General features: G+C 43.3%; 1 protein-coding gene and 1 long non-coding RNA gene across 3 annotated transcripts in view; both read left to right on the top strand.

Moving 5' to 3' along the window:
• The window catches only part of cerk (ceramide kinase), a 49,888-nt gene extending 33,510 nt beyond the window's left edge, over window positions 1-16,378 (top strand). For both annotated transcript variants that reach the window (XM_086201146.1, XM_086201145.1), the window contains 5 exons: window positions 1,731-1,836; window positions 2,280-2,344; window positions 6,462-6,664; window positions 12,414-12,628; window positions 13,947-16,378. In XM_086201146.1, the coding sequence (XP_086057272.1) occupies window positions 1,731-1,836; window positions 2,280-2,344; window positions 6,462-6,664; window positions 12,414-12,628; window positions 13,947-14,049 (692 nt within the window). In that variant the 3' untranslated portion in view covers window positions 14,050-16,378. The remainder of the gene's footprint in view (window positions 1-1,730; window positions 1,837-2,279; window positions 2,345-6,461; window positions 6,665-12,413; window positions 12,629-13,946) is intronic.
• Window positions 16,379-19,989: 3,611 nt separating this feature from the next.
• Window positions 19,990-23,403, top strand: LOC147262360 (uncharacterized). Its single transcript, XR_015112537.1, has 3 exons — window positions 19,990-20,040; window positions 22,374-22,445; window positions 23,368-23,403. It is a non-coding gene; the product is annotated as an uncharacterized LOC147262360 (long non-coding RNA).
• Window positions 23,404-25,139: the final 1,736 nt, after the last annotated feature.

The following is a 25,139-nucleotide window of genomic DNA, read 5'->3' as shown; positions in this document are numbered from 1 at the left end:
CATTTGAATTCTCACCTCCATGACGTTTGAACCTGTTGTCAATCTCATGTCGATTCTCTTGATCACAGGCAAAATGTGCGCCGGTAAAATGTTTAATATCTTAGAATTCAGACTGGTGAGGTGTGAAGCAGCAGTTATTCTCGATACCACCTACATTTATTGAATTCTTTGGATTCATCATATCTTTTTTTTGGAATAACTTTCAATTTTTTGAAAACCACTTTTCCCCCTTTATTGTATTTTCTGGATTCTATCCATAAAATTTCTGTTATTTTAATTTTTTTTCCCTTTCTTTGGAACTGGACAAAAAGCAGCATCTTAAAAGGACAAAATAAATCCCCCTTTTTAACGATTATTTGGAGGGTTTTTTGTTTTTTTTTAGAGGGGGCATGTAGGACACACACCCGTCAAGTTTGATGGCAATCAGATGAACGGTTGTCAGGAAAGATGAAAAACACGCACGCACGCACGCACGCACGCACGCACGCACCAGCAGAGATGGATTCCTCTTGTTACAGAGAGATAATGTCAAACCTTTTATTGATTGTTTTGGCAGCTCGGGACCCCGCCTCATCATTAAATAAATTCATCTGAGTTTTATTTGACACTTCCTGGAGTAGCGTGTGCAGAAAATGATTAAAGATACATTAGGACAGGCTCAAGTAATATTGCTTTATCTGACAGTTAATTAAAGAACCGCAGCTCCCAAACTTGACAAGACGCGCTCTTCGCCACAAGTGTCATCCAGACGTACAGTGAGAGACATTAAAGGCACGTGTGGCTGAAATGACAAGCTGGGGAAATGCACAGATTTAGGAATCTATTAACGAAGTGTAAATGGATGACAGGAGAACTGAGGTTCCAATTTCCTCCGGCTGTTGCCAGCATGCAGGGTAGCAAAAGGAGTGGAGAATGAATTACGTTCAATTGGAGAATTTGACAAAATAGCCATTTCTGATTTACAGTGGCCAGTTTTGGAGGGACGTCCTTTCATTGATGGAAAGTTTGCATTTGAAATGAATCATATTCTCTTGTGAGGTAGCATGGAAAGAATCAGAATCAACATAACGAGGGGGATTTGCCTGCCAGAAGGACATACTTTTAAATGAAATAAGAGGATGCAAGTATTTTGAGAGACGTGCACTGAACCTATTAGTAACTGCAAAAACAAAAACAAAAAATCCACGGTAGATTGCAGAATATGAACTTTTACCTACGTGGCCTCTTTCACTCCCATTCATTTTTCACACAGTTCCCCTCTTGGGTGCTAGAGGGTGCTGCGATCCGAGCGCTCCGTTGAGAAAACAGAGAGTTGAGGGTCTTCAGTATGACTATGGCAGTGACGCTATTTGAGCGTGCCGCTGTTTTTAAGCACACACACACACACACACACACACACACACACACACCCCCTCGCCACAGGAACCAACATCTATCGCAGTGTTAGCTCGCGAGCTTACACGTGAAAAAAATGGCAAAGTTCTGACAAAGATTTGGATCGTATGATCAAGGAGGCTTTTGGGTTAACAGTTTTAAAGATGTGGAACAAATATCATTGCAATTTTGGGAGGAAAAGCACAGCAGCACTTTTAGTTATGCAGATTTGTCCATTTTACAATTGTACCCTAAATTGTCCCCATTCAGTTGGGAAAACAACAAAAAAAAACACACAAAAAAGGCGAAACCGTACAAGCTTCAAACCTCAGACACACACTGTGTTTTTGTTTCAGGAGTGAAAACCTTTCTGAGTCACAACTATTATGAAGGCACCGTCTCATTCCTCCCTGCCGAGGACAACACGGGGAACCCCAGGGACAAGCTGCAGTGTCGATCCGGGTAAATGGAGAGCAGCCACACAAGGAGGGAGAGGGATCAGAGATATCCATTTCTGCTGCTTCTCTGCTGTGTTTCACAATGTGCTAACTTATCTGGTGTAGTTCAGGAGTTGCAGTGCACCTGGCAGAGTGTAAGTGGGATAGTTTATGCTGTCAGGAAGCAGATCTGATTCATTGTGGCCCGTTGAGTCTTTCCTCAAAGCTCGTGACTCTGGTTTTTAAGATGCCGAGCACATGCAGAACACTGGCTGAGAATCCGTGGAACTGCCATGTTTCCTGATAAATTACTTATCACTACCCAACAAAAGGCCTCTTCTCAGTGTTTGAGCATTGCTAACAAACGTGCGGACTGATTTCATCCTCAAATAATGAATGGCTTCTTAGTGTCACCGCAACACTGGCGGTTTGATGATTGTGAAACAAGGTTATGCTTGTGTATTTTAGGTGCCGCGTCTGTCAGCACAAGCCCTCAAAGGACTGCAGGATGTCGGAGGAAAAGTCTGACAAAGGTAAAAGTTTGGGTTTGTAACTTGAAGCTGTCAGACTAATAAAAACAAAAATTGTGTGTCTCATGTCTTCGCCTCGTTATCAGCTTGTTTATTTTGAAACCATTTCTAGATTTGTGTTTTTCTAAAGGATCTGAAGGAGCTTAGTTTGTCTAGAAGTCACAAATCATTTGAATGTTTTTCAGAGTTTCTGCAATGAAATACTTGCGCTGCTTTCACCTTTCAGATTCTCAGAAATTGAGTGTCTTGAGCTCACAAAGTCATTTTTTTTTCCATCCTGCAGTACTTCTTTGTGACTCCAGAATGCAGAAAGAACCAGCCATATACGTTTGGCTTGATGCTAATGGAAACTGATGACTAACATTAGCTACAGCAACAAAACAACAGTAAAAATGCCCCAAAATTTCAATTTTTTAAAAAGTCTGAGGCACATTTACAGTATAATCAACATTTTCTGCATCCTGGTATGCACTCGGTAATCCACAACCCTTCAATCGGAGCTTAAATTAAACAATGAGCCTCCCTGTATGGGACAGCTAGCTTTCAGCTACCGATCCCCTATTGCTAAGAACAGCAATTTCCCCCAAATTACGTGTTTCTGATCTCTCAAACGCATCATCTGAAATATTCCTTGTCTTTGTCTGGCCGTATGCTCAGTGGTTCACAAACGAGTCGTTTGAGCTCAAACTAACCGTTAACTCCTCTGGTTCTGGGCGTTCACGGACAAGCGTGCAGTCGATGAGCGAGGTGGTTCTCTGAATGCACCAGCTGCTTGTGTAGGGGAAGAACTAAAGTTTGACTTTTGCTCAAAACAAAGATTTTGTGGCTTCTAAGATGTCGCTCACGTGTGACAAATGCACTGAAGAGTTTGTAAGCTGTTTCATGACAGTTCTGCTGGGTTTTTTTTTTTAAGCTGTGAGCAGCGGTAGTTGTTTGTCACATTAGCCTCAAGCTAAATATACGTAGCTGTCCTGCACAGGGAGAGGTATAGCTGGAATATTGCTCAGATTGAAGGGTTTGTGGATTACCAAGTACATGCCCAGATCAGGACAATCATCACACTGAAAGAAAGACATAGCTGGTGTTATCCTTCAGTCGCCGTTAGCATCAATCTAAACAGACGTGGCTGGCTCTTTCTGCATCGTGGATTCACAAAGACGTAATGGAGGAGGGGAAAAAAACGTGTTTGTGAATGCAAGAGATCAGGTGGTGAAAGGCAAAATACATTTTTGGGGTGAAATGTTGCTTGAAGACCTGTGGTGTGAGGGAGCGTAAACATCATCACCCTCTCCTCACATTTGGCTCTACCTCTGCGTCTCTCCCGCAGCATGGCAAAATTCATGATGAGATTCTTGATGAGTTATTGATGACAAAATATAAACCGATTTTTAGTGACGCTTCACAACTCTCCCGTGTGCCCCCACTAGAGCTTTTTTTTTTTTTTTTTTTTTGCTGATCGATCTCCAAATCTCCAGCATCCAATGCTGCACCTGCTTGACAGGATTAGAGATTTTCCCTGATGGGGCTGCTGCTGTTGGTCTGCTCAGGTTCTCGTGGAGCGCTGTTACCTCCTGTTCCCTCCTCTGTTACTTTGACCAGCCCTGAAGGCGTCGCCACCACGGCAAACACACACACACACACACACACAAACACAATTCATTATCTAATGAGTTCTCTCAGCCCACCAGCACAGCAGTACAAAACTCTGGAGGCAGATGATATAGTGGCGTGTGTGTGTGTGTGTGTGTATGTGTGTGTGTGTATGTGTGTGTGTGTGTGTGTGTGTTTGCTTTGAGCATTTTATTCTTCCTCTCTAATTAGCATCGTGATGTTCCATTTATGATTTCCTCTCTTGGCCCAGCTATCTGGGAATGCGTGGTCCATTGGATGCATCCGTATTTAAATTTGTGAGTGTAAATATGAAAGTGTGTGTGTGTGTGTGTGTGTGTGTGTGCGTGTGTGTGTGTGTGTGTGTGTGTGTGTGTTGGGTGACAGACTCCCACTAATCAGGAAGAGAATTTGGCTCTGCCAGGTCTGACAGGGAGGGTGTTTGCCTCACACCAGTACTGCAGTTTGTTTTGTGATTTTTTTTTTTTTACCTTCTCAGCAAGAGAATTCTCAAACAACTGCTAAATCAATGAAGAGCCACACTCTCTCTCTCTCTCTCTCTCTCTCTCTCTCTCTCTCCCTCTGCATGTCATCCAGCCTCTTTTCCGAAAGCAAATAGTCATTTGGAAACATTGTCTAAATGCAGAGCCTCGACTCCACACTTGTGTTTGTTTTTATTCTAATGTAGCTTTAATTACCACTTCTTCATTAGAATATTGCTGTTTTATGAAGCCTCAGCAGGCTTGTCATCACTGGTGTGTGCATTATCACCTCCCTAAGTTCTTTCTTGTGAAATGAGGGGTAAATGTAATGGATCGTTTTGCTTTCTGAGATCACATAATTTTCCCTCTGCGCCGCTCATGAAACAGTCAAATGCTAATTTGGACGCCTCTGATCAATGTTTGCAGCTTTTTCCGTCACCCTGGTGGAAGGCACCGGCAGTCTCACGGGTAAAAAACAGCAACAACAACGAACAAAAAAAAAAATTAAAAAAAATAGATCTTTGATTCACCGTCGCATGTAAACAGCCGCTAATCTCAGCGGAGCAGAATGGTAATTTGTGAAGTATAACCATCAAGTCTGTCATTTGAGATTTGGAGGCCATGTGCATATTTAATCACGATAAAACAAATTCAGCCCTGCTGCAAAGGTAACCCACACACACCCACGCACACACACGCGTGCTCAGCATCAAAGCTTTCACTTTGTCCATCTCAATTACGCAAATGATTACTGAGTGGAAATTAACAGGAAAACCTCAAAATCAGGGTAAACTACAGTGCATGAGTTCGATCTACGTGGACCTGATAATTTGGTGTGAGTTTATGTGCTCATCAAAAGCTGAGGGTGAGCAATAAAGACAGGCACCTGAAATATAATATGAAATAATTTGAGGCATTAAAAATCGTAACCTGACTCTGCACCAGATGTTTTGTTACAGAATCATGTGGGAATGTCCTTGGTAAGTGGAACTGGAAAAGGGGAGGCACATTCAGAGTACACTTGGCAGGGGATTGGATGAAACCATCTGTCCGTCACAAGCTTTCAATCTGGTCAAAGAGAATAAGTATCTTTTTTTTTTTTTAATCTGTTGAGAGAAGCATTCAGTGCTGTTCTTTTCTCACCTAGAATATATTCTCCACTTCTGATGTCACAGCAGCATCTACACCAACTTCTCTAGGAGCCGCCGTCACCGGCTTATTTCACTAATAGACGCTTTTATTCTATAAGACTCCTCTAATCTCACAATCCATTTTTAATGTATAAATCCATCAACACAGGAAGAACCCTTTATTCAAATAAATAGAAATGTACAGGCGTGCATGCCAAGCACTTTTGCATATTCGCCCTAGCGCAGCCTTACGTTAGCCGTTAGCTTGCCAAACTCAGCATCTCAAGTTGATGTTCGTTGAGGGATATTTCCCTTAACTTTATCAAGGTTTGAGCAAACTTTTCATCCTATTATTTACGTTAATATTCTTGACACAAAAATAGTTTCCCTATAAAACTGAGCTTCAACTGTGCTGGAACCAAATCATACCAGACTCTGCAGGGGGTGACATTTATAAGTGACCTAGAAAAACCCGCTGAAACAAGGTCAACTCAGAACATTGTCTCATACAAAAACCTTAACCACAGCACAACATCTCCCCATGAAAGCACCTGAACCGAGCTCCCATCAGGATTGTCTCTGTGGTGTTGGCATGTGATGTCATGGTAAAATGTTGTGGTAATTACAATTTTTTTTTTCTTTTTATGCGATCAGGTTGCACAGGATTGGTCCAAACCACTGTGGTCTCTTTTTGAAAATCTCGAGAGAATCCATCTACTTTGCAAGCGAATAAGAAGAGCTCAGGATAGATGACGTTCAATGGAATTTCTCCTTTAGGTCCAGGAGTTAAAAGACAGTGTTAAAGTTTGACTTGTCAGATTTGGTTGAGTTTAAATAAAACATACAAGTGCGACTTTTGCTGTATTTCGACGTCAATTCTTGGCTCTTGTGTGTCTGAAGGCGGCAGCGGTTGGGTTGAGATGCGGGGAAAGTTCATCGCCATCAATGCCGCCAGTATGAGCTGTGCATGTCCCCGAAGTCCAAAAGGCCTGTCACCTTCCGCCCACCTCGCCGACGGCACCACGGACCTCATCCTGGTCAGGAAGTGTTCCCGTCTGGACTTTCTCAGACATCTACTTCGACACACCAACAAAAACGACCAGGTAGGAGAGCCTCTCTGAGCCCACACCTAATGGGAATACCTCTGAAGTAGTTGTAATGAAATTAATCAGGCTGTTTTTCAGAATTGATCAGAGCTGGGATAACCGACATGAGTTAGAGCCAGCAGGGATAAAAATGCCTCTTCTTCAACGAGATGTAATAAACAGCAAAACTTTCACAGAAACCGTCCATCACTTTGCTGCGGGTTTTGGCGCTGGACATCAGGAGCTGCTCTGCCTTGGCACCGATCAACTGAGTGTGTTGAGAGCAGAAGGCAGCCCACTTGCTGCGCTAGCACCTCCGTTTGCTGACTCGGCTCTTTTTCTCAACCATGGTTCACTTTAGTTCAAATGCCCTAGCCCCTGTGCCTTCCTACGTATCATAAATAACCGCCAGCCGGGTCCAGAGAGGCAGTGGTAATCGCTGCATCAGGGATATGCTGTACGGGAGAACAGGCTGATACCAGACTAATGCCCTCTCAGGACGGCAGAAGTATTAGCAGTGGAAGTCTGCTGATTAGTAATTATTACCTCAGGAAGGACCTCAGGAAGTTTATCCACATTTAGGAGGATCTTATAAGTAGTTTCATCAACAGCAGCTGCATTGGTAGAAGTGTAGAACTGTGTTTTGACCAACACCGGAACCCCCGAGGTGCGTTTTAACCCTGCATGATCAACATTTTGACTTTTCTTTACTGAGCAGTTTTCCGATTTCTGCCTGGCATCCCTCACGTTCACAGATTACCAAAGACTAAAGGAAATTACAAACTGAAGAAAAATCAAATCACAGCACTGACCTCCCTCAGCAGAAGCTTTACGGTACAATCTGATTTCGTGAGGATTTCTCAACCATAATGAAATCTAATTAGTAACTTGTACAAATACTGTGAATATACTGTATAACCCAGTGAAAAGAGGCATTTTTTAGGCCTATCCTCTCATAGTAAAACAAAATAAATTCACCTTTTAGATATTTTAAATTACGTCGATGTTAATGTTTCCATTTTCTGCTTCGCTGTACTTCCACACCACGACAGAGGGACATGTGGTACTTACGATTTACTTTGAAGATTTTACACGAAAGTAACTACAGATAATATATCATTCATTTAAAATACAACACATTTTTAGAAGATGCACTGAGTGGGTTCACCAAATTTTATACAGCAATGTTTTTGGCTGTGGAACCAGGTACATATACAGAGCCAAGAAGTTGGATTCATCTTAAATGAGGCTGATCTTGCCCAATTAATGAGATGGTTTCTACAGTACTTCCTCATCTGGGCCGGTTCTGGCTCATACACTGATTATCTGGCAAGCTGTCACCACCACAATTGGCCTGGAACTACTGACTCTTCTGGGTTGTGGCGAGCACACAGAACTCCCACGACATCTCCACGATGGAGCATTTCTGTTCCATACTTATGGATGCATGACCAGGGAGAGTGAGTGTCTGTCCTCGACTTATCAAGAGTCAGCTGTTGTTCCTACAACCAGGGCCGCCCCTCCCTCAATGCAGAACACACGCTGTGCATAGGGCATCTTCTTCCATGGGGGGCCACGTCTGTGTGATGTGCAAGTGCGCCACCGTGAGGCGCACATGTTTCCAAATCAACTCGAGGAGGGAGAGAAGAGACCTGTAATTTGACCGCGCAATCGTCGCTGCAACAATTGACAGCGCTCGCAATCTGACCAATCAGAGGGGTGCGTCAGTAGGTGCTTCTAGATGAAGAGCGGTAGCCTCTGTTTTGTTTTTTTTAAATAAGAAACTTTATTCACACAAATTATTTGAAAAGCAGGTTTACAGTCACACTGCCAGATAAGCAACAACTGCTCCAGGAGAGGTACAACTTATGCAAAATAAAATATCCATAAGTAAATTTTCAAACACAATACTCAAAATAAATAAAAATAAATACTTCCATTACAAAAGGCTATAGATGTCATGGCGTTTTTTTAGGATTCGGATACAGTGAGGTTTGGTTTTTGTGTTGAGAATTTGCTGGCAAGAGCGGTAGCCTGTCAGCACGTCCAGAGGACATCATGAGTCAGGAGCGAGCAAGAGGAAGAAAAAGACAAAACAAGAGGAAGCTCATGCTTCGACAGGAGGCCCAGTCTCTGTCAAGACGGGAGAATTTTTTTTCCAGCAGCACCGATTAACGTTGGTTGAATGTCTTGTTAACGCCCTGTGCATTCACCTCTGATGAAAAAAGAGTATTAAAATCACCAGTAGGGGGTCGTCTATTGATCAGCTATAAACTCTAGCCAAGTTTATAGCTGATCAATGTTGGTTTTGGACTATTTTATGGAGGTAAATGTGGCTGTCTGTTGGTCAATTTAATTCGTAACAGTCAGCTTTTGAGGAGAGGGCCCCAGTTTTTGTCTATAACCAACCACCCAATCAAAACTTGGTCAACTAAGGGTCCACATACACCGGCCAATCTGTACCGTGCCCACTGATGCCTAGTCTTACTCCCTACCGCACCGAGGTCCTGGCACAGTTAGAAGAGGAGGGCATCCGTCTGATATGACACCACATGCACGAGCGTGTGACGCAGAGGGTTGTGTTTCGGCCGTACACATGGGAAGCAAGTGAAGTCCGGCAGTTTGTAAAAGCTGTGCAGATCTTCCATGTCTGATTTTCCTGCTTATCTTTTTCTCCCAAGCAGCACAAATGTCTGCAGAACAGTGTGTGCTAGTGGATTTTCCCTCCCATCCCATTCAGCTCCTACAAGATTTCCACGGTTCCCTCCTGTCCCGCCCCTCTCCTGTGTTGAATCATAAAATGCAATCTGCCGGATTTCCAAAGAAATATATGACTAAGTGATGAGGTGCATGTACTCAGCCCTGAAGCAATGTGAGCAAAGACCTGGGGGGTTGGGGTGGTGGAGCAGTCCTGCTTCAGCACTAATAGACACTTGGGTCAAGATTTGTTTGATTAGCCCTGCTAGCATGCAATCATTGATGATTGGAGTGCGTTCACATGTTGGTATTAGCATTTACTGTCATTCTGAGCTGCTAGCATGAATGCGCACTCACATATCAAGTCTTACTCAATGACTACAGGACCAGTTCCAGCAGTCAAAAGGCTCTATGGTGCATCTCCTCCAGGCTCTCTCCGCTCTGCTCTTGTACACTAGGCAAGCAGTTGTATGAGTAGGGTGAGTGGCACTTTGCATCAGAGTTCACTTAATATCAGTATCACTGTCCAGCCAAGCGGAGAGAAACAAGGAGTGAGAAGCCACTAAGCGTATTCATGGCCTTGTCAGAAATCCTTTTAGGCAGACCGTCCAGCATGAATGCAAAATGGCTGCAGTCATAAAGTGGGTCTGATGTGGAATAAATGGCTGTCACTCTGCTTTTGGGTTTAGAGACGCCAAGAAAAGGAGAGACAGAGGAGAAATGGAGTGAGTGCGTCAGAAAAAAAGAAGAGAATAGAGAGAATGTGGCACCCCGTGAAGTTGAGGAAAATGGCGTGCCGGACAAAGCAGAACCTTTCTGCAGCGCCGAGAGAGATGAAAGGGGATTGTGACAAAATAATTTCTTCTCATCTCTCTCTTTCTTCTCTTTACTCCTCCAGTGTTTACATAGTTTTTATGCACCTCTTCTCGCCTTGCCTCCATTTTGCATTGGGTTCCCTGCTGGTTCCGTTTTTGTGAGTGCGCAGCGAGAAAGAACACCCAACATGTAGTTTACCTTTTCATTATAAAATCAACAGGAGTCCATAAAAAGACAATGGAGGAGAAATTAACTTTTTACCTCACACCCCACAGGAGCTTGTAAACTAAAAATGATACCACAAGGCAGAGGAACAAGCCGATGTGATCAGAATTTAAAAAACAAAAACAGACGTGGCGCAATCTGTATCGTTAGCTTCTTCAATATATAAAGTCAAGTAGCTTGTCAATTTAAAAAAATACATTTTAACAGCAAAAAGGAATAATGCTGTGAACAAGATTGTGCTCAATATGTCTACTCAGCAAACAATATCAACAACAGAGCAAGCAAGGAGACAAATAATGGGGTTGAATAGATATGAATAGTAATCATGATAAAAAGCCGAAAGACAAACAAAATTTTTGAACCTTCAGTGGAAATTAAAAAAAAAAAAAGTAATATCGTAGAAGCCGCCCACCAGAGTGTTCAGACAAGAAACAGATAAATATGCAATCCAGTTTTTGTGCAGTAACACAGCACATGTTGTAATATACAATAAAAACAATTTGTACTCTATAGTGTTTATATTGATGTCACGACAGCCAAAAGCCCAAAACTAAAGTTGTTTCTAGTGGCGTTCGACACAAGAATGTTTGACACAAGCGTTTTGTTTTGGGGTGTTTTTCCATGATGCAGATAGTTTTGCTTCAATGTCACAATTTTGTTAAAGAACCTTTCATGATAAACCCACCAGCTGTCACCAACTACATGGGCTGCATTTCCCTAAAGTAGGTTTGGTTGAATCACAAAAATTTAACAGGGTGACTACAAACCTGCCTCGGCTTCCTGTAGTCGGTCTGACACCAACAGAAGAAGTATTTTCACAACGCTAATAAACTGCACCGAGGTTGATGGTGCCCTGTTTTGGTCTGCTGGTCTGGTACTGTGGTCCAGGGTACCTTTACACCTGACATCCTGGTCCAGACTAAACTGGGTTTCTCAAAATCAATAGGGTCTGACAAAAGGAAATGTATTTGCTGAGGGGCGTGTAAAAAAACAGAAGTACCCTTCTTGATGTGATATTTTAAGGGCAATGTGGGAAAAAGCAAAGTCACGCGTTGGCAAAAGCCAGGGGGGTTTTGGATTATTGCCGCCAATACATTTATGAGACTGACACATTTTGTTTCACGAGACAATCAACTCAAGTCAACACTCGGGGGACTGTGGACCTTATTTCCAGGTTGTAAGGACTCATTCACTTTGTTGCTCCGTGGGTCATGAATTTAGCAGTAGAAAAGTAGCTGTTGTGTTACCTGTCATTTTCTGACATCCGAGCAAATACCGCAGTCCGTAATTCTTGGTGTTTTGGTTGGATTCCTGCAAATGGGTCAGATTGTGCCCTCACTGAGGTCAAACTGCACCAGGGTTCCCTAGGACACGAACCAAGACCGCTTGGGAGAGGGCGGGTTGTTTTGTTCCGCATAAGAGAGATAAGTGCTTTCATGAGCATCCAAACAAACCCCACCTCAGTTTGATTAAAACGTAAAACACAGTGAGGTGGAAAAGCACCCTTGAAGTCTCAATCAATTCACCAAAGAAATTGAAAGACATGTTGAAGTTGGATCCAAAATGGAGATGCAGAATCAAGAAAGAGGATTACAACAGTATGAGAACAGCCCTGAAGGAGTCGGGACAAAAGGCTTTTTTTGGGGGGGGGCTGCTTTAATATGAGTGAAAAGTCTAAGATAAGCGCACGGCTTTAAATGGAACTCCTCCACTATCGGGTGGATGACCATAAAACTACCAATGTCCATGTCCCTCTCAGTGTGAGTAGTAACAACCTTGTAGATCACTCAGCTTTTCATCTGGCAGCAGCATCAAATACATTCAGAACCAATGGTCTGCCTAATATCAACATGTTAGCCTAATGCTAGCACCAGTGTGCCAATGTTCAGCCCCATAGACCTGCTAATGTTCCTGGAGGCTTGATCAGAGGTCCCCCCCCCCACACACACACACACACACACACATACGTGTTGGCACAGGTGACCGTAACGTGTGGTTGTAATGGTGAATTCCTCTCTTCAATCTCCAGTTTGACCACTCCTTCGTGGAGGTGCACCGGGTGCAGAAGTTTCGTTTCCAGCCGCGCCATCTGGAGCTGCTCTCACTAGAAGATCTGAGCGAGCCTCGGAGGAAGACGAGCTTCGGCGCTATATGCTCCGCCACCGCAACATGTGACTACAATTGCGCCTGCAGCAGCTGGAACTGTGACGGGGAGATTCTGTCACACGCTGCCATCCAAGTCAGGTACGTGAGAGACAGATGAACATTGCTCCTTCAAGCAAAGCTGTGTTTTCTGAGAGGGGCAGAGGTTTCTGAAATGTTAATTCTGTCAAACTGGAACGCTGCTGAAGACAGAGGGAGTTTAATTGCTTGCCCACTTGTGGCAGAAATTGAAGGTGACTCAGAGATTTTGTTGAAGACTTATAATGGAAAAAGGCCCCGGTATTCACAGGAGAGACTGTTCTTTAACCTATAGCTGAAATCGGCTACATATGGTAGAAGTGAATCAGAAAATAGAAGTTGAAAGTGTAAACAGTCATCGTCAAGATAAAATAGGTGTTCTTGATGCTCATCATTAGCTGTAATAGAGGAACTCCAGCTTGCTGGACACAAATGACCCCGGTGGTGCTATCAGTGCTGAAAATGTCCAAGAGGGAAACCGCTTCACTGCTCCCTGCTGGACAATCCTGGCAACTTGGCGCAATTTGCCCTCCCCCCCAACCCCTCATTATTCTGGCCATGTCCACACTTAAGCTTTCGCCACTATCAGATCTCTATACAGCCTGTGTGGCACCGCTTGACGCATCATTTATTTCATGCTCCATTGTACTTTGCCAATGATGCATGGTGCTCTAATGTTGCTAATTTAACGGCCCTCCCCGTGTTAAAAGGCTACTCCCCTTTAATTAAAGCAGAAGTCCATCCTTTTATTGCCTCTTCCTCTCGGCTAATCGTTCTTGGAGTGAGCCGGCCAGAGCGCCGCTCAGATAATTAATGGTAATAGCTGGGGCGAAACGGAAAGAAAGAGTTTTGCTTTAGAAGTGAGACGCAGACGTTTCGAAAAAAAAAAAAGAAAAAGAAGATGTACACACAATCGAAGCAAACAAATAAAACAAGCCGGGGGTGTCTTGTGTAATTACAATCCAAACATGCTCTGTAGAAGTTTTGGGTAGGAGAAATAAACCATCACACTAGGTTCTCCCAGCATGTGATTCTATAAAATAAGTATTTCCCTGTGGGTTGTGTGCCATTAAACTGTGTCATCCCCATCTGTATTATTCCAACATGCTTCTTTGCTTTGAAGGGGGTTTGGGGGTGAGGGTGGGGGTGGGGGGGATCTCTATCAAGTTTGCATGCTAACTCTGGGGTGCCGTTCCATTACTTTTACATCTGCCACATGGACAGTAACGTCTCATCGAAATGAGTCTAGTCATTAAGTTGATGGTTTGTTATTCAGGCTAAATGATGCATCGTGTGTGTGTCCTCTCCTCTGTGTGTGTGTGTGTGTGTGTGTGTGTGTGTGTGTGTGTGTGTGTGTGTGCGCGTGTCTTCCTCTCTGCAGTGTCCAGTGCCAGTTGATCAGGCTGTTTGCCCGTGGTATCGAGGAACAGCAGTGTGTGTTTGAAGACCCTTGTTCAACGTGGGCCCCTGAGTCAGTGGCCTGAGGGGCTGGACGGGGCATACTGGCATCCCGGCTCTCTTTATTGCACCTAAATGCTGGAAAGGAACTGAAACTTTAAATGCTGCTGGCAGTAAAAAAAAAAAAAAAAAGGATAAAGGAGGGGGTCCAACTCGACTTTCTATCATGTGATTTTTGATAATTGAAGACTTCGAAGTTCAGTTATCGCCTGGCTGCCATTTGAGGCTGCTAACGTGCCAGATAGCCTCATGCTGCCTCAGCTGAGCTGCCGGTGCTCGTCCTGTCGCATGCAAACCCATCTTCTCTTTTTCTATCTGGGCTTCTTTTTTTTTTTTTTTTTTTTTTTTAATCTGGAAGGTTGGAGATGTTTAAACTCCAAGCTTGGAATTTCACACAGCTAGATGAAACAGAGCTGGACTCACCAGTTGGCCAAGAATGCAAATAGGATTTCTTCCACACAAAAAAAAGAGGAATGTGCGAGTAGATGAAAGTTTTGTTCGAAGGAAGATGATAAACTGAAAAATACTCTGCCACACACAGAAAAGAAACCTCGCACATAATCAGATATTTCCTTTTAGAGAAGAAATGAGAAGACAACACATTTCATCTGTGACCCAGGTGACAGGAGATATGAGTCAGGGGCACTAATGAAAAGAGCTGAATACCCTGCTAATACACTAACAGGACCCCAGTGGCTTCTGGGTAATAAGGCAAAGTGATTGCAAAGTGGTTTGGTGTGTCTCAGCAAAGCTGCAGCACACCTGTGGCTCTGAGCGCGGCAGCTCCCCTGCTAGCTAAAAACTAACAACGGCTGCATCACAGGGGATTAGCTGGAATTATACACTGTTAACATTATTAGAGATAATCCATTGTACAGCTCTGCAATTAGCTTCATTTATCTCCTTTTTGTGAGAGGTCAAGCTGGTCTTGATGTTCCTGGAGACGGGTCATCGATAATGAAAATTGTTTTTGCTCTAAGAGGCTAGACTTCACCCCGAAAAGAGCATTTTGACTTTCAGATTTGTTTTCCCAGTTGTTGTTTTTTTTCCCCCTCCTGTCCTACTTCTTTGTGACGGCAGACTGCAGAGGAGAAAGCCACCCATATTTAGCATGAAGCTAATAGCGCCCGATGGCAGTCAGAAGCAAAACCACCAAAAATGTTCATTTTCAAGCTCTCAAGCAAATGTTCAGGGAAAATCTCCGTATTCATCGGGAATCCAAAACTCTGTCATTTCAGCTAAAGACCAAATTGCCATCGCTGCGTTTCCACAAACAGCTGGTCAGCCACCTGCGTGAAAGCTCATATCAGTCGGTTCCATTTGCCGTTTTGCTCATTTACTCTTTTTTTTTTTTGGAAAAATGCAACCTCCACTTAAGGCAAGTATCGGTGGCGGTTGTAACATATTTAAGGCAGTTTTTGCACATCGTGCTGTCTCCACAAAAAGCCAAATGCACTTCGATGACCTTTTTTCTTTTTCATAGGAAAACCTTATTACACTAGAGGGGTGCAAGTGAGCTGGTTTAACCGAAAGTTCCAGCTGCTCGCCATGCTTACTTGTACGTCAACTGTTTTAGCTCAAATCAAAGTGTTTCAGATTAGCGAGCATATGAGACGACATGGATTATAACAGATTATGCGCTGGTAGCCAATAGTCACCGTTAGCTTCGAGCTAAATATACCTGGCTGACAGTGTATTCTGGTGTGATGCGGGAGGGGGAAACATCTTTGCGAGTTCAGGCCAGAGTTTTTTACTTGAACGGCAAAATACACTTTTCAAGGTGATACTTTGCTCCTTTAAACCGCATTTCCAGTGGTTTGGTAAATGTGTGGGTTTCAAAAGCTGAAGGGACGCGCAATCAGTACAATGCGTGTGTGCTAATGTGTATGTGAAGAGTGACAAGTTAGCATCACGGCCGACGCACCGCTGACACAAGCGGCGCCACGTGGATGAGCGCCACGGCTCGTACTTCCTGTCTCCCTGTAATGTTCCAAAAATCAGTCTCTCTCCAACTTTTAACAGGATAAAAGCTCTGAGTGGACGAAAGCCTCCTCTGATTGCAGTGTTTTACCTTCAGCACTCATCTCTGTTTACTTACAGACTCAGACACACACACACACACACACACACACACACACACACACACACACAGAAACTGAAGTGAACTACAGTTGAAGGTTGCTTCAAGGAGTGAGCTAACTGGTCTGAAAAGATAAAAGAACTTTGCAATTGTTCTTAATGTTTTTATTCTGTCCTGCTGTTCTGGCCATTTTTGAGTAAATGTAAGTTGTCATGTGAGTCGATTTGATTTATTTTATTTATTTAAAAAAAAAAACTTAATAAAGTGCTTCTGAATTTCAATCCTGTTTCTGTCTTTTGCTTCATCTCGACGGTGTGCACATCCGGACTTCAATACCACACTCAAAAGGTCAGCGTTCCTTTGCTCCGGCTTCCTCATTCGCTCTCTTTTTTCCCTCGTTCTCTGTCTCCCTTTTTGAGTGGAATTTAATAGGGTTCTCTGATGTGAGCGAGATGTTTCATTAAAGAACGTCAGACATCAAAAGGTCTCTGTTGAGATGGAGTGGTATTTCAAGCTGTGCTCATTCTTCACACAGTTTGGGTCTTGTTTCCTTTTGATACTCTGAGGCTACCCCGACGTGTTGAAGAGCAAAGTGTTTGATAATCCCAATTTGGCCGTTTTAAATCCTTCAAATTTCTGACCTCACGCATGAAAAATATGACCACAAATCTGGATTTGACAGGTTTTGGATGATAAGGAAACTTAAGCAGGAAGATGATTACCGTATTTTCCGCACTGTAAGGTGGATCGGATTATAAGGCGCACCTTCAATGAATGGCCTATTTTAACACTGTTTTCATATACAGGGCGCATCGCATTATAAGGCGCATAGAATAGAAACTACTGTAGTGGCTGGGGTTGCGTTATGCATCCACTAGATGGAGCTGCGCTAAAGGGAACGTCAACAAAGTGAGAATGCACAAACATTATTATCTGAGCTACATTTCTAAGATATTAGAGATACAGAATTTAAAAACAGAAGAAAAGGATGATAATCTTGGGTCCCAGAAAGCAGACAAAATTTAAACTTCTAATCTTCATATAGATTCATTTTCACGTAAACCGTGTGGTGATGAGTCTTCAGTTGAGGATCAGACTCCGCAGGTCCAGATTTTTCAGCATTTTTCAATTCTCGTTTTGGTTCTTCAGACTGTGCTTCGGTGTTCTGGATTCGTCTCACAGCTCTCAAAACCCTTTTTTTCAACCGCTACAAAAAAAGCTCGCTGAAGAGTGAAACCAAGACTCCCAAGTTTGACGCTAATGTTCGTCCGTGCCAGCCAAGGGTTTTTCATAAACTCATCTAGTTCTTCATTTTCGAGCAAATTTATCTTTTCTCGGTCAGTGAAAGACTGATATCTAAAACCAGCAGGAAGCGGAGGAGCTACTGGCTGTTTGTGACTGTTTCTGCATCAGTTTCCCCTCAAATAAACACCCATGACACTTGTGTTGCTTCCATTTATGACGATTTAAAGTTCTTCGAGTTGTCTCCATCAAAGTGTGAGTGAGCAATAACATGTAACTGTCCTCCATTTTGGTTTTATACCAAGCCAATATGACGACAAAGAGGGATCTCCCAGCTTCTCCTGCTGGCCTCGGCGTTCCGAGTGTTTTCCCACCTCTCTTTCCCCTCACTTTCTTGCGTTGCTGCTTCCATATTGATTTATTCTCCATCTGCTTGTTTGCAGCCCACGGAGAGCAGCAATCTCATTCCCACATCCCACCTGAGACACCAGGTGAGATGAAACAACAGCAGCAACCCCCCCCCCCCAAAAAAAAAGTGGCGGCTGTCCTCGATTCACTGGCGTGTCTCCTGCTGAAAGGTTGCTAACAGGAGACGACAGTGCCACCACGTCCCCCTGGTGCTCAGTCACTCTTCGTCCCTCCTGTAAACCCACACTCAGACACTCTCAGCAAAATATTCCTCCTGTTCCACATAAAAATTCTTGTTTAAACAACACCTGAAAACACACATTTTTATCACGCCACACTCACACACTCTTTGTAAGATGTGTTACGGACTTCCACTATTTTTGGCCTGCAGTTTCTCCACTCAGTGGATTAGTGAGACCAGTTTTTGTACCTTACTTTTCTCCAAAGCAGCCTTTATTTCTCATTTTTTTCCCCCCTCTGCGGTTTCTTCATTACCGTGTGCAGTTTTATTTTTCAAATGACAGTTGTTGGGTTTGGTGTTGTTTTTTTAGGGGGAGATATTGTTATAAATCCCCCTGTGGATGCTTTGATAAAAAAACCTAAGAAAATTCTCATAACCTGCTTAAAATGCAGCGGAGTTTAGCTCAATGTGAGGCAGCTGTATGCTCCATGTAGGCTCTGGAACTTGGATGTGGGACCATCGGTTTTCGAGGGTTGGGGGTATGTGGTCTCAACTCTGCCCTTTGATGCAGTTTCTCATGATTTATTGACAGCGACCACCGCCTGCTGTTGAACCAGAGACGCTGACATGCTTCCCGTTGATATGCGTCACTCAGAAAGTCCGTGTGCACCAACAAGTTAATAAAAAGGAAAGACGCATCTTAATGAGCCTCGCTCATCAAACGTTCTTCTGCACAAATCTGTTCTTTTTTAGCCCTCAATTTAGTCTTACAGACAGGAAGCAAATCCTGATATTTGTATCTCCCTCCCCCGATATCATATATACGTGTAGATATATACTGTATATATATATATATATATATATATATATATACACACACGTAGATATATAGATATAGATGTATATATTGTGTGTATTCCCACAACTGGCAATCGCCCAAACTCGCAAAAACCTCAGTGTAACAAAGTTTGTAACGTGTGTAAGAATACATTTATGAATGAAAACATTTCATGAATGAGGCCCAGATGTGAGTCCACTAACCGGTGTGCTCCCCCACATATGGCCACCTCTGGTAACACTTCGCCATTCAGTTTATCAGTTGAACGGTGGCGATGCAACATATTAACGGAAATTTTACATGAAAAAGATTTGAAACAGGTTAAAAAATTCATGATACGTTTTGCCCAGGGCTGCTGCCTTGTTTTGCAGTTGTCGCACGCAGGAAATGTAAGGTGAGCGAGCATTGCAGCAGTCAAGGATGTATGACACGAGTAATTACCGCAACCAAATCTACCGCAGCAGCTTGTCAAACAAGAGGCAAACAAAAGCAGAAATATTTGCTTGTGTGAGAGACAATTAGGTGAGCGATATAAAAGCGATGGAGGGACACAGCGAGGCAGCGAAAGCACCCACTTCTCCCCATATTGATTGGGACGAGCTCCCTGTGAGTGATTTAGATCAATGAGGCCATAACAGTCCATCTTCTCAGTCAGGAGTCACTTCTTATCTCTCACTCTCCTCCTCTCACACACACACTCGCCTCTACTCACTCGACTGTGGAATGAACTTGCACATGCCTAAGGTCACACTGCAAACATTAAGCCTGTAATATACTGAGTATGTTTTGTTTTTTGGGTTTTTTTTACTTTTTGGGACATGTCCATCATTTTCTGGAAACAAGAAGATAGATTCCCTCTCTTTTCTCCCCACATGTTTCATTAAGCTCCAGCCCAGCGGAGTAGGCTAGTTAGCTTAGCAGCAATGAATGCTAGCCCTGGATCGAGGATGAGAACTGTATTAAAAGTCAAGTGCTGCAAAACAGCCTTTGCCTGCATTCGTATGACATTCGGATGGTGCCCTCTGCTGTTTCACTGAGGGAACTGCATTCTCTCCAAAATCCACGGAGTATTTTCAAAAATACTGTAAATCCAAAACACACAAGTTTGATAAGAGTTTTGATTCTCATTGGGATGAATGGATGCCAGGTCCAATCACATATGCGGGCAGCGCTATGTGGTAACGAGGCGTCTGGGTCTTGGTATGTCCGGAAGCCATTCCTCTTTATCCTCTCTTACAAAGTTGAGGTGGAAAAATTTTATCAGTCAGGTAAGTAGTTCCAGACATGCATCTGACTCTCAATAAAAGCAAGAGTTTTCAACTGTTATTTTCACAGCAAATATGAACTCTAGTTTTGTCAACGCAGGAAAAAAAAATAAAGCACCCGACCGCTAGCTTTCATTTTAGCCACGCTATTTAGCAGTCAGCCGCCCAGTGGGGGTCTGGAGCACCAAAAATCAATGATGGATATTAAGCGTATTTCCCAAAAGTTGTGCTTGTTGTTCCTTTAGTCACTTGCTATCATTCTGTCAAAATAATGCATTGTTACCAAATTATCTCTTGATTTCCCTCGCTATGACGCCGGGCTGCTGTGAACCGGAGCGACTCCCTCACAGCCGCTCTGGCCTCTGCCTGCGACTACGGAGTGTTTAGTAGTGACAAGTCATTACCTCGGCTGCTGCTTTGTTAGCACACAGGGAATCTGTTGCTGAAGCAATCTACTCATTATTTGTTAATCGTTTGAATAGGAGGGACCTGTTTGCGCACACAAATCGAGTCACACAAACACTCTCAGCAAGCGTGCTGGACTTTGTTTTCTACAAAGCACAGACGTTATTGTGTTCCTAATGGTGCTTGAAGTAATTACACCCTTGTAATGTTACTCGCCGTCTAGTCGTCTCCAGCAAGCCGCCGCATGGTAGCTCAGAAGTACTTCACACACACACACACACACACACACACACACCGCCATTCTCCATGAAATGACGCCATTAGCCAGAAGGAATCTGCTATCGTTTCCTGTGCAAGAATATGAGGAACGCTTCAGCAACGACCTAACTGACTGCAAACAGGGAAGTTGGTCATTGGGAGTTAAAACAAATTATTGGCTATGACCCTTGGAGGATGGTTGTGTGTTCGTGTGTGGTGGAAAAAAAAATTCTTATACACATCAAGGGAATATCAGCTGACATGTTTAAGCCACAATAAAAGGATATATTTACAGACATTTTTCAACGTGAGAATATTTCCTGTTTATTGGCGTCAATTTAAGATGATGAGAAGGATTGTGGGGGTCCAGTTTCTCTGACAAAGTGCACATTAAGAAAATTCATCTTGTTTATATATTTGTCATACGAATATGAAGAGACAGTCAGTAACCTGTTGGTCTGTTTTATATTTCAGTTTCTGGATGGATTAAAGAAACAAGATACAACGTTAAGTTTGTTAAAACTAAAACCTTTTTCGTCAATGTCTTGCGTGGATGCTAAGCTAAGCTAACGGTGTCCTGGTGGATTTTTCTTATTTGACTGGCAGGTACTGTATATGAGTGGTATCAAACCACTTTCCCTTGAATAAGAAAACTTTTGTTGTCCCAAGCCTTCATTGGCCTTTAACACTATGCACTGATGTCCACTCCGTCCTCGGTCTCTAGGACTGTGTTGAGGCGAGACGCCCCACAATCCAATATAAATGCACCGCAGTCAGTGTGACGGAAATGACTGTCGCTGTGAGGCAGTTTGTCCTCCAGAAAATCCTAACTGATACCTCTCTCCCGTCTCCAATCCTCCGTGCAACCCGAGACTCTACAGCCCCTCAGGGATATTTTGTTTGTCATTTTCTCCCATGTCTATGCCTCTTCCCCTTCATCTCGTCTTCCTCTTCCTCATCCATTTGATGTCACAGGCTTGTTTTCTGTTTATGACCGTGGATGATTGAGGAGTGGTGCTCCGGTGTCAGCTCCGCTCCAGGCAAGAACGCAGCAGGACAAACAAAAACTGTCACCCTCTAAGCGGGGTTCAACTGACATTGGAGGATGAGTGTGAATGTCTCAGGACTTTGTTTTTTCTTTTTTGTTTGGGTGTGTGCTCACTGGCTTCCCCCTGGGGGTAGACATCTTATCTCAGTGGTGTTGAGGAGAAAACAGACCAATATGTTGGTGCAAAGACGGTGCCGTGGGTGAGAAGGGATGCTGAGATGTCCTAATTTACCCTCGGTGACAGGACCACGGTGCACCCTGCTTTACTGTGCAACCAGCCATCGCTGCAGGAAAATATAATCCAGATTATTTTAGTCCAGCATGTTACAGGTAAAGATGGTATGGTTACCCGTGACAGAGTGAAGGCTGCAATGGGTTGATGAGAAAACGGGGAAAGTTGTGAGCTCAGTAATCCAGATGTGGTCATCAGGACAAATGACAGAAGTTTAATTCTACCCGAAAAATTTGAGGCGGTTACAGATTAAAACATGATTCTTGTCCAGGGTTATTACATGATGACCAAAAGTAATGTAATCTGGGCCTTTCATGCTAAGCACTATGATTGATCATCATTGTATCAGTGTCATAAAATGAGAATAATATTGTGAATTGTGATCCTTTGAAGGACAGGCCCCTGTCCACAACGTGGGGACCTGCCAGTCCATGGATATGATGAAGGTCAAGGAACATTAAAAAGGTAAAACACTGAGGGGTTAAAGATATTTATCGTGCACAGATGTGATTTCCTGTGAATCTCCCCACTTTCCAAGTGTCAGAAGCTAACAAATGACTCAGGACAGACTGTTTCCATGCACCTTTTCTGCTCTGAATTGGTTTAAAAACAACAATATTAGTCTAGTTTGGGTCAGATGTTGACTTTGGTACAAAATAACATCATGACACAGTGTAAAGGCATCCAGAAGTACCACTATAAATCGTGTAAAGGGGGGGGGGGGCTGTCAGGAGGAGGCCCACCATCACATAGAAATGAGGTGATGAATGAATGGTAGAAGATAACGTCATGATTGATGCTCAACAGTTACGCCTGAAATCCACGGGATTTTTTTGATATTTCGACAGTGTGGATGATGAAGTGGCGCACACAGTGAAGGGAGTTAAGACAGGAGAAAGAATTTGCTTTATGTTAATGAGGACAACTACAAATCTGGCTGATTCCTCATAGACTGTGTTCTTGGATCCATACTCTAATTTTTTAAGTGCGCGCACAGATTTCTGCGCCCCTGTTTTTGATCATGGGACCAAGCGACCTTTAGCACTTAGTTTAATGCATTTATGTTTGATTATGAGTCATGTTGGAAGAACAATGTTGGTTATTGTATCACGTTGTGTACAATATAAATTCAAATTTCATCCTTAAATTGCAACAAAACTGAAGCGACGGTAACTTAATAGAAATGACACGACAGCGTGTTTTTCCTTCACCTTGGCTCAGGATTTGAAGTCAGCTTTCCGATAAAATGTCAGGGAAAAGTCAGGCAGTTAAGTTTGTAAAAGAAGCTGTAAGATGAACAAGTTTTATAAAATGGCCCATTTAAGGGCTGAAATCATTTTGTTTTCAAATAAATCCCACTAAAGCAAAGCATTTGCGTATCGTCCAGATTGCAACGCGACCAATCGTGGACCTGTGTTGAGAGGTTACAGCTGCTGGAGTTAGGAAACATGGCGTTCTACAGCAATTACAGCACAGTCATGGACACGTGTTCAATTCCTGTCCATCATTATGTAAATGACACAGTCTTCTCTCTTCACAAGTTGCTTTTGGAATACAATAAAAAAAAAAGTCTGCTGATGTGTCATGTGACCTAATCAGTTTTTGTTCATTGGCATGAGGGAGAAAATACTGTGAAGGGGTGCGACCACACGTGACCACGGACGTCTGAGCGACGGTTCGCCAGCACGTTAAAAGAAAAGACGCCTGCTGTTTATTTTCCAGTGATATTTTCTGTTGTTTTTATCCGGTGAGGCTACGTTTCGTGGTCTCTGCCAGTTTAACGGCATTTGGAAGCCCACACTTCTGTTCTCACTCACCGTATCCTAAGATTCTTTTACATTGATACCGTAATTTATTAATTAAAGATGAATTGATATTTTGGTACCCTGTGGTGCGTTTGTCATCTTTAAGCTTCCCGCAGTACCCAGGACTTTTAAAGGCTAATTAGATTCTTTAAACCGAATTTCATTAAACCTCTGAAAATAAATATTTAAGTTTTGCTCTTATAACTGCATCCAAAACATCTCTAGCTGAGGTGTTGCGTGGTTTGCTGCTTCAGTACTCTTCAGTAGCACTGATAGCACAGAACCACCAACGACGACCGAAGAACGTGTAATATCCAGGAACACACACCGTAGACCCAACTAAAACCTGGTCTGTGCCAGTTAGCCCACGTTGTGGCCCTCTGGCCGTGTATCGAGCCAGATACTCGATGTTCTACTGGCGTAGTAAACCTAAACATCTGTAGTTTAAGTGTTAAAAAAAATGGCCACAGGAGATGCAACGCAATGCTGAGTCAACCTGTTTGAACAAATCATTTCCCACATCTTAGATTATTCCAGCAAATCAAATTCCGCATGAAGCAGAACCGAAGGAAAGTTTAGAGAAATCCTCCGGCCACCGTTCCATCAAAGATGATTCTCTAAAACACCAGTTGAGATTTGTGCCTCAACTGTGCCAAAACAACGCTACAAGCTCACGACGGTTTCATCGTCTTACAGGAAGTTAAATGACACGTGGGATGAGTCGCACCTCGAAAAGAGCCAGTGACGAACTCATGGACACACAACAAGATGCAGTCATTGTACAGAGCTGCATGATAGACTTGTATCCAGTCTCTTGTTATTCTGTATTATTATTTCTGACATTTCCAAAATGTTGCTTTTGAACACATCAATCCACATGATCCTAAAACTGGCAGGAGCAAAGGAGGATCTGGCTAAATCAACAAGTCTCAATGATAGCAGGTCCTCCAGTGCCCCCATCAGGAGCCTCCCTGCACTCGTAGCCCAAACCTCTTCCTCTCCTCTAACAACTTTTGAGTCTTTGTATCTCAGGACATCTTTGGGTATCGCCGTGGGGAGGGACCGCCACAAAATTGCAGACGGACATACCGGGTCTGCAAACACTGGTGTGCGCACAGGTGGCGTCGAGCCAACGGGCAGGAATCATTAACGCTGTTCCACTGGGACGGAACCACTTGTCATACACTCAATGTCGCACAAATAAATCCCATATGGTGTACAGGTAAACTTGCACGCATGAAGTGAGCGCGTGTCTGTGGGGATTGTAATTGCTTTGTCTCAGCTGTGGTTCCAGAAGAGAGGGCAGAAGGGGACAGTAAGAGAGGAACCCGTGAAAAATTAAAGGAACGGTTCA

This window comes from Aulostomus chinensis, chromosome 4, assembly GCF_037954235.1.
Source record: "Aulostomus chinensis isolate RoL2024-O1b breed Wild chromosome 4, RoL_Achi_v1.0, whole genome shotgun sequence".
Classification (NCBI taxonomy): domain Eukaryota; kingdom Metazoa; phylum Chordata; class Actinopteri; order Syngnathiformes; family Aulostomidae; genus Aulostomus; species Aulostomus chinensis.
This window is presented reverse-complemented; position numbering and strand designations above follow the sequence as displayed.